Genomic DNA, 10000 nt, shown 5'->3' with positions numbered 1-10000 from the left:
GGCCGTTGCAGTTGAGGCTCCTCCCACACTCATCTGTGATCTCAGTGATCTCCGACAGGTCCTCGTCCTCAAACTCATCCAGGCTGATGTCATGGGTTAACCTGGGGTTGAGGGGGGAGGGAGGGAGGGGGGAGGGGGGAGGGGGGGGGGGAGGGAGGGACAGGATAGATATGAGTCATTCAGTCACCTCAACCACAGACTCTCCTTCTTCAACACAACCCATCAACAGGTCAAAGGTCAAACGTCCCAGGTTTCCTACATCGGATCAGCTGGGGTCTGATGACCATACATACACAGACCATACATACACGCACATACACGCACGCACACACACTCACACTCACACTCACACTCACACACTCAGATGATGGATACACTTTTGTCAAACAGAAATGTTTAACGAGACAGTGAGACCGTGAGAGAGATATTGACAGCCCTGAGCAGAGAGAGTGAGGGGGGCAGCATGGCGTGTAAGGACACTGGAGCCCTGGAGGAGGAGTGGGGTAGTGGGGGGGTTTGGGGGGGGGGGGGGTTGTCATGTCTGTGTTAGGCTTAAGCCTCTCTGACAGGCTTTGCGAACGCCCAAGGCAGAGGGGTCTGGTCTGTCTATCTGTGGGGAGGGGAGGTGAGAGAGAGAGAGAGAGAGAGAGAGAGAGAGAGAGAGAGAGAGAGAGAGAGAGAGAGAGAGAGAGAGAGAGAGAGGGGTGAGGGGCTGGTCTGTCTATCTGTGGGGAGGGGTTCAGAGAGAGAGAGGGGTGGCGGGGGGGGCTGGTCAGAAAGAGAGAGGGGTGGGGGGGGGTGGCTGGTCCGTCTATCTGTGGGGAGGGGGGTTAGAGAGAGAGGGGTGGGGGGGAGGCGGGTCAGAGAGAGAGAGAGGGATGGGGGGGTGGTCTGTCTATCTGCGGGGAGGGGGTCAGGGAGAGAGAGGGGTGGGGGGGGGGCGGGTCAGAGAGAGAGAGGGGTGGGGGGGGCTGGTCTGTCTATCTGTGGGGAGGGGGTGAGAGAGAGAGAGAGGGGTTGGGGGGGCGGGTCTGTCTGTCTGTGGGGAGGGGGTCAGAGAGAGAGAGGGGGATGCAGGGGGGGGGGCTGGTCTGTCTATCTGTGGGGAGAGGGTCAGACAGAGAGAGGGGTGGGCGGGGTGGGGGGGGCTCTGGTGTGTCTGTCTGTACCCTGGAGTCTGTCTAGGAGAGCACACATTGTACCCGCCTGTAGACTCTGGCTGGTGAGCCGCACACCAGCCAACAACTCTCTCTCGCTTCACTCTGGTACTCTAACCCCATTCCCTGATAGGTCAATGTATACAGTACCCGTACCCTTATATGGGTGCACACCGACCTACGCAGTAAACACAGGGGAGAGTTGTGGAGCTGTGTTAGTACGGTAGGAATCAACATTTAAAAACATTCTGTGTAGAAATGTACGGTATATACACTGAACATTTTTTTTTATTGTGACCAGAACTAAGGCACATCTGTGCAATAATCATGCTGTATAATCAGCATCTGGATATGGCACACCTGTCAGGTGGATGGATTATCTCGGCAAAGGAGAAATGCTGACTAACACACATTTAAGCAAATTTGCACACAATGCCTTTTGTGTACATAGAAAAAGTCTTAGGTCTTTGATTTCAACTCACGAACAATTGGAGCAAAAACAAGTGTTGCATTTATATTGTTGTTCAGTGTACATGACCATAACATTGTAATTCAGCTGTTTATGATGCCATTGTGTACAAAGTCGTACGGTATGCTATCACATGCTTCAAGATAATGGGCAGCGTTGTGAAGTAGTTTCATCAAGAGGCAACAAAAGAGGTTTTGTCGTAGAATGAAAATGAAACGTACTTTACAGGATACCACTGCATAGAGCTGACTCCTGGTCCCAGGCGTAATGCTGCCCAGCTCATAGACAGACAGACAGGGGGGTAACACAGCCTAGGAGGCCATAACAATACCCCCACCAGCACCACCAGGAGGGGGTATTGTATTCCTGGACAATACCAGACAGATTGGGAAATCAATGCCATTGTGCGGTGGTGTTGGGGAGGTCACGCTGTGTGTCTGCTCTGAGAGAGACTGGAGACACTGGCTGCTGGCCAGATGATTGGCTGGCTGGGCTGGCTGGGTGAATTGAACGAACACTGGACGGTTGACTGGCTGGCTGACTGACTGGCTGGCTGACTGACTGGCTGACTGACTGACTGACTAGCTGGCTGGCTAGCTGGCTGGCTGACTGGCTGACTGGCTGGCTGGCTGGCTGGCTGACTGACTGACTGACTGGCTGGCTGGCTGGCTGGCTGACTGACTGGCTGACTGGCTGGCTGACTGGCTGGCTGGCTGACTGGCTGGCTGATTGGCTGACTGGCTGACTGAACATTGGCTGGCTGGCTGGCTGACTGACTGGCTGACTGGCTGACTGGCTGGCTGGCTGACTGACTGACTGGCTGGCTGGCTGAGTGGCTAGCTGGCTGACTGACTGACTGGGCTGGCTGACTGACTGACTGACTGGGCTGGCTGACTGACTGACTGACTGGGCTGGCTGACTGACTGACTGGGCTGGCTGACTGACTGACTGACTGACTGGGCTGGCTGACTGACTGACTGAGCTGGCTGGCTGGCTGGCTGAACATTGGCTCAGCATTGTGTCAAGCAGTACAGGAACAATGCCACGCTCCACTGCAAATGACACTGACACACTCACACACACACACACACACCGGTTACGGTTCAGTTCATCAGTGGAAACACTTGAAAGGAGGATGTGATGATGACACAGTTCAAATATACAGAACAACACCAAGAGACAGAAGTTCTTCCCACACGCTTCGTTGACGTTGTTGTTATTTGAAAGCAAAGCGTCTCTCGTTTGTCTCCTATAGACGGGGGCCCTGGTGAGCGTGGTCTGTGAGTCCCTCTTCAATGTCAGGCAGGGAGACTCACATCCCCGCATCTGTTCCTGGGATTCAATTAGCCGCCCACAAACAAAGGCTACAGTACAGCCAGTCTCCCTGGTTATAATCACGTTGGCCTGTTATCTCCCTACCCAGCATGCACCTGGGCTGCTAGGGCTGACGAGGGAGGGGCAGAGATCAAAGAGAGAGAGAGAGAGAGAGAGAGAGAGAGAGAGAGAGAGAGAGAGAGAGAGAAACATTGTGATCAGAGAAAAGAGAGAAAGGTGGAGAGAGAAGGAAAAAAAGAGGGATACTGTGATCAGAGAAAAGAGAGAGAGAGAGAAAGAAAGAGGATCGACCAGATGGACGGAGAGCAGCATTGATCCCTACAGTGCTTGATAATAATGAATACACTAGCAGCACCAGAGACAAGGCCTTTATCATAGGAAGCCAAACACAGAACCAGGTCGGTTATGAGGGAGAGATGTGAGGGAAGTACCTGTCCACCACAGTAATGAGGTCTTGTAGGAGGGAGGGGGGGGGAGAGAGATAGGGGGGTGGGATAGGGAGAGAGAGAAAGGGGGGGTAGGGAGAGAGAGGGAGAGAGAGGGAGAGAGAGACAGGAGGGAGGGGGGGGAGAGAGAGAGATAGGCGGGTGGGATAGGGAGAGAGAAAGGGGGGATAGGGAGAAAGAAAGGGGGGGTAGGGAGAGAGGGGTGGTAGGGAGAGATAGTGAGTGAGAGAAATTGTAAAGGTGAAAGAGAGTTTAAAAAGTCTAAAAGAATCTCTCACTCGGCCCACTGAAGTGTGTGAGGAATGAGAACCAGTGACCAGAGGCACAGAGTGAACTTCTCTCTCTCACCATCGACGTCCATTTTTATCACAATGAATAAAACAGGGGGCGTTCCAAAACGCTGGCCAAAAAAACACTCCATCCAGCGAGCTCCAGAGAAACGTTATAGTATTAAAAACAAAGATGGCTGCCTCGGAGAGCAAAGATGATCGATAGGCTTTGATGACCTCTCTCTGCTCTCATCAGCATCGCTTAGCGGGGGGGGCGGGGGGGGGGGGGGGGGTAGAGGGCAGGTGAGGCTAGAGAGTGCAAACACAGGGCCTTGTTGGAGTCATATTGATTCCCCCCCCCCCCACCAGGACCAATTAAAGACTTGAAGAACGAAAGGAGAGGGGGAGAGAAGACGAGAGGAGAGTCACAGGAGATGAAACACCAGGAGAGGTGAAAGGAGAGAGGAAAGAGGAGAGAGGGGGCGAGGGAGGGAGGGAGGGAGGGAGGGGGAGAGGGAGGAGGAGAGACGGGGAGGTGTCACAGAGATGAAACACCAGGAGAGGTGAAAGCAGAGAGGAGAAAGGGAGAGAGGGAGGGAGGGAGGGAGAGAAAGAGGGAGGGGGAGAGAGACAGGGGGAGACACAGAGATAAACCACCAGGACAGGACAGGGTGACCCCTCTGCTGCAGTGCACTCTGGGTAAGTGCTTGCAGACGGGGGGGGGGGGGGGGTGGAGGGGGGGGGGGGGGTGGATGTGTTGAGAGGCAGAACGAACCAATCAGACTTTACGATGCTCAGGGAATGAAGAGGTCACACATCAGAAGTCACACCTGATAGGTAGGGGGGGTGGGGGAGGACCCACAGGGCCTGTCTGCTCTCACTCTCATAGCTGGGGGGCGGGGGGTGTGGGGGGGGGTGTGGGTAGACCTGGTTGGACAGGCCCAGTGGTACCCATAGAACAGAATGAGGAATGGTATCAAACACTCTGGGGGGTAGTGGTGGTCTAGTGGATAGTGTGTTGGACTTCCGATCGGAAAGTTGTGAGTTCAAATCCCGCCTGAAACCACACCACTACTAGTGTGCCCTTGAGTAAGGCACTTAGCCCTCAGTTACTCCAGGGGGAATGTCCCTGTAATTCGTAATTGTAAGTCGCTTTGGATAAAAGCGTCTGCTAAATGGCAAAATTATTAATTAAAATTACTCGTGGTGTCAAACTCCCCCTCCCCAATAGCCTCCACTGTGGTGGTGGTGGTGGTGGTGGTGGTGGAGAAGGGGAGAAGGACAAGGGATGGAGGGATGATTTAGAAGGAGAGGATAAGGAAATTAGTAGAGGGAGTAAGAGATGGTGTGGTGTGGCAGTTGGGACGTATTGAAGCCTGTTCCTCTCTCTGCAAACCTTACCCTAAAGTCTGCTTATAATACTCTTATAATACCCTTATAACACCTTATAATATCCTTACACCACCCTTATAACACCTTATAACACCTTATAATATCCTTATAACACCTTATACCACCCTTATAACACCTTATAATATCCTTACACCACCCTTATAACACCTTATAACACCTTTATAACACCTTATAACACCCTTATAACACCTTATAATATCCTTACACCACCCTTATAACACCTTATAACACCCTTATAACAGCTTATAACACCCTTATAACACCTTATAATATCCTTACACCACCCTTATAACACCTTATAACACCCTTATAACACCTTATAATACCCTTATAACACGCATATGAACATTATTACATGGTTTGTCGACCACTGAATAATTAAGCTAATCTGAATACAGTGTGTATTATGTGACACCGATAATTTCAGATCTCCACAATAAATAGTTTACACCTCCAAAAGATAATGTTAGCCTGCTCTCTCTCTTCCTCCCCCCCTCCTCCTCCTCCTCCCCCCAGCCCCCCCCTCCTCCTCCCCCTCCTCCTCCCCCCCAGCCCCGCCCCCTCCTCCCCCCAGCCCCCCCCCCCCCTCCTCTTAACGAGGCAGAGTAGATCAGAACGGTTGTTTGTCTACGAGGGCTTTTAGTCTTCCCGTACATCTGGCCTACTCATCAAACAAGAACCAGAAGCTTTTGAATAAAGACAACAGACAGCACAGTCGGTAAACACACAAACCCGTACACACACTCTCACACACACACACAAACCTGTACACACACACACACACTCACAAACCTGTACACACACACACACACTCACAAACCTGTACACACACACACACACACACACACACACACGCACAGACAGAGACACACCCTGCGATCAGCACTCCCTGACTCAGCACATCCAGAAGGCCAAGTCAGAGATCCTCCTCAGACACTTACAGCGTGTCATCATCACTGACCTGAGAGGCAGAGGGGGAAACACTGAGGATGTGTGTGAGGGTGTGTGTGTGTGTGTGAGGGTGTGTGTGTGTGTGTGTTTATTAGTCTGCTCTGAATTAAGCTCTGACCTTAACATCATGCGTGCTGTCAATGTTCTTGCATGCAAGCTTTGTGTGTGAGTGTGAGTGTGTGTGTGTGTGTGTGTGTGTGTGTGTGTGCCTGCGTGTGCATGTGTGTTTATGTGTGTATGTGTGTGGGTGTGTTTATTAGTCTGCTCCGAATTAAACTCTGACCTTAACATCAGGGGCAGCGATTGCAGCTTTCTACCCACAGGTAAACACACACACAACACACACCCTGCATGCTGCCTCCCTCGTTTAACCTCACAGAGCAGCAAGGTCAACATTAGGTTCAATTCATTAATTCCCGGCAATTACAGTACTTATGTATGAGCCCCGCATATCATAGAGCCAGGGGAGGCTGGTGGAGGTAGAAATCGGAGGACGGGCGGCTCATTGCGACGCATGGAACGGAATGAGGAATGGTATCCAACACAAATACAGTACAATTCCTCACTTTCATTCCATGCTTTACAATGAGCCCCCGTCCTCCGATTTCTACCTCCACCAGCCTCCCCTGATGAGAACAGTCAACGAGAAGACACTCTGAAATGTTATTAACCAATCGTGATGTCTGTGTCTGTCATGTGACCTGTGGTGTCACATACGGGAAACCATAACAGGGCTCAGAGATGGGCGGATCTGCTTCCTGGTGATTGAATTATCCCTCACACGGCTTCTCCATGTCCCAGGTCACGCTAATAATGATCCACATTAGAGCCACGATTGAGTCATTAAGGCGGCCACATGTGCCTCTCTCTCTCCTTTTACACACACACACACACACACACACACACACGCACAGACACAGGCATAGACGCAGGCACAGGCACACACGCACACACACACAGACACAGACACATACACACACACGCACACACACACACACACACGCACACACACACACACACGCACACACACACACACACACACACACACACACACACACACACACACACACAGGACTGCAGTGTCCCTCCCTATGTCCCGTGCATTGCCATGGCGGCAGGACAGTCCCGGCCAACTATCTGCAGGACGACAACAAACTCAGATCCAGCCAATCAGAGAGCCCAACACACGCGTCAGCATCCCAGTCAGGTCAGGTCCCTCATGTGTAGCGCCACACTCCTATGTCCTGCTATCATCTACGGATCACACGGGACGTGTACTCTATCACACACCCCTGATTCAGCCTCCTCTCCTCCCCTCTCCTCTCCTCTCATCCGACCCCCCTCTCTCTCCTTCCCTCTGTCCGTCTCTCTCTCTCTCTCTCTTGTGCCTCCTCTCTGCTTCAAGGGCATCTCTGACTGGTCTATGCTGCAACACTCACAGGGAGATACAGAGAGACAGAAATATGTCAGCGCTGTTACACACATGCGCGCGTGCACACGTAACACACACACGCACACGCGCACACACACACGCGCACGCACACACACACACACACACACACACACACAAGGTCACACAGCCGTTCGGCACACAAACGCTGCCGGTTTGTAAGGTAACACCCAAGGACACGGAGAGAGAGAGAGAAAGAGAATCCATTTGTTTTTTGTCATCCTACCATTTCTCCCACTGGTCCTCCATCCATCCTTCTCCTCCTTCCCCTTCAGAGTCCATACTGAGAGTGATGAGGGCATCCACAGAGGAGAGGACAAGGAAAAAGGGGGGGAGGAGGTGGTGGAGGAGGTGGAGGAGGAGGAGGGGGGGGGGGGGGGTGAGGAGGAGGGAGAGCTCAGCTGCCGCCGGGTCGATAGGACAGGCGTCGGATTCAGAAGCTCCTGTTTCCCGCTATTCCCCTCCGATGCCGCTCCCGAAAACGTTCCCGGCGCCGGAGAGCGGGAAGAGAGAGAGGGAGACAACCGCCGCTGCCGCGCTCTAACGGCAGCGCTTAGCGAACCAGCGGGAGGAGCAGCCGGAGCGCTGTGTTTTATTATACAGCCCACTCCTCTTCTCACAGCTCTCTGTCCTCTCCTCTCTTCTCTTTTCCCTCTCTCTCTCCCTCTTCTCCTTCGCTGAGCTCCGCTTCTGTTCTTTTCCCCTCTCCTACTGTTTACACTGTCCGGGGGGGTGCGTCAGGTTTACTACGCCGGCCGGAGGAGGAGGTACACTGCAGGGAAAGTGCTGTCCGGTGCAGATTAACAGCCCAAACTGGAGTAGTGAGTAGAGAAGGAGGGGGCGGAGGAGGGGGGGGGGGGGTGGGGGAGGAGGGGGGGGGGGAGGGAGGGGGGAGGTAGGGGAGGGGGGGGGGGGAGGGAGGGGGGGCCGAGAGGAGAGGAGCGCTCTCTCTCTCTCTCTGCCAGACGTTGCCGACCGCTTCAATTATTAATGAGGCAGATAGATCATGCTCCGCTTGTTCTCATCTTATGATGTAGCTTGTAGATGGTGTGGTTGCAGGGCTTCCTCGGAAAACAGAGACCTCAGTCTCATTTTTTTTCTATTTTTTTAAAATAAAATAAATCCTTTTTCTGTCGACGTCCCTTTCTCTCCTTCCTCTCCCACTCCCTCTCTCGTTCTCTCACTCTCTCTCACTCAGAGAAGAGACAAGGGGATCTGCTTAGACTCAAGAACAGTCGTAGGGTCTGTGTGTGTGTGTGTGTGTGTGTGTGTGTGTGTGTGTGTGTGCGTGTGTGTGTGTGTGTGTGTGTGTGTGTGTGTGTGTGTGTGTGTGTGTGTGTCTGTGAGTGCAAGCAGTGGGGGAATAACATAAGAGCATGTGTGTGCGTGCATGTGTGTGTGTGTGTGTGTGTGTGTGTGTGTGTGTGCAAGCAGTGGGGGAATAACATAAGAGCATCTCGCTATTTATAGTGATTTACCGCTTAAGGGATAAATCAGCTGCACTTCTGTGTGTGTGTGTGTGTGTGTGTGTGTGTCTGTGTGTGTGTCTGTGTGTGTGTGTGTTTGTGTTCACTTGTGTAGCAGGGAAGTGTATTACAATGCATCACATGCTGCCTAAGTGGCAGAGAGAGCATGTTTAATAAAGGATGCTGCGCATTCATAGGGGAGGAAGGGAGTGGGTTTAGCCAATGAGGAGGAAGAGTGTAGGTTTAGCCAATGAGGAGGAAGAGTGTAGGTTTAGCCAATGAGTGAGAGAGATGCAGCCCACTCGAAACACTAATGAGAAAGGTAATGAATTAATTAAGCCTTCACATCACTAGACGAGCCATATTCAATCAAACCTGCAAACCGGTTGTCCAGGATTGTGGTCCTCTGTGGCTCAGCTGGTTGGCGCTAATACGTTTTAGGTTGTGGGTTAGATTCCTGCTGGGACCATATATACTGGAAAATGTATGCACTCACAGTTGCTTTGGATAAAAGCGGCAGATAAATATGGGACATATTGGTGTGATAGGGTCTGGTGAAAAAGTAGGGCACGGTCATCTTTCAGTTTTTTCCAGATTATGAAAGTGCAGATTGTAAGCTTTCAAATGATGGTGTCACACATTGAAATCTGAATAGAAGATATGCTTATTTGAATGTTGGTGCACCTAAAACCTCAGCAAACATCAGCTAAATGGCATATCAAATCAAATTCAGAAGAAACGTACTCGCTATGAACAACTAACTGCATATTAGCGCAATTATGCTGATAGAACATCAACATGCTGAAAACATAATTAGATGATCACACAGTCCTTGCTTTTGAACACGTCCTAAAACCATATCACATCACTTATCCAGTAGCCTACGGCAGATGATACAGTGAATCCAATTGACAAATTAGTGTCATAGTATTTAGTGATCTTAAAACTGTTGTTTGTTATATTGAGTGGGCTCTTCAACACTTCTAATATGTAAAAATGCTTTTTGGTCATTTGCGCAATTTGAGAATTGCCGACATGTAGAGC

At 51.5% G+C, this 10000-nt stretch overlaps 1 protein-coding gene across 1 annotated transcript in view; it reads right to left on the bottom strand.

Moving 5' to 3' along the window:
- LOC308165630 (C-Jun-amino-terminal kinase-interacting protein 1-like) overlaps nucleotides 1-7772 on the bottom strand; it is a gene marked incomplete at both ends in the record, with an annotated part of 42399 nt that extends 34627 nt beyond the window's left edge. Inside the window, 2 exon segments of the mRNA XM_080539779.1 lie at nucleotides 1-101; nucleotides 7717-7772. The exon segment at nucleotides 1-101 is cut by the window's left edge and continues 11 nt beyond it. Coding sequence (XP_080395905.1) covers nucleotides 1-101; nucleotides 7717-7772 — 157 coding nt within the window.
- Nucleotides 7773-10000: the final 2228 nt, after the last annotated feature.

This window comes from Nansenia antarctica (assembly GCF_963989245.1).
Source record: "Nansenia antarctica genome assembly, chromosome: 9".
Taxonomy (NCBI): domain Eukaryota; kingdom Metazoa; phylum Chordata; class Actinopteri; order Argentiniformes; family Microstomatidae; genus Nansenia; species Nansenia antarctica.
Note: the sequence above shows the minus strand (reverse complement) of the source record. Positions and strands in the feature narration are given on the sequence as shown.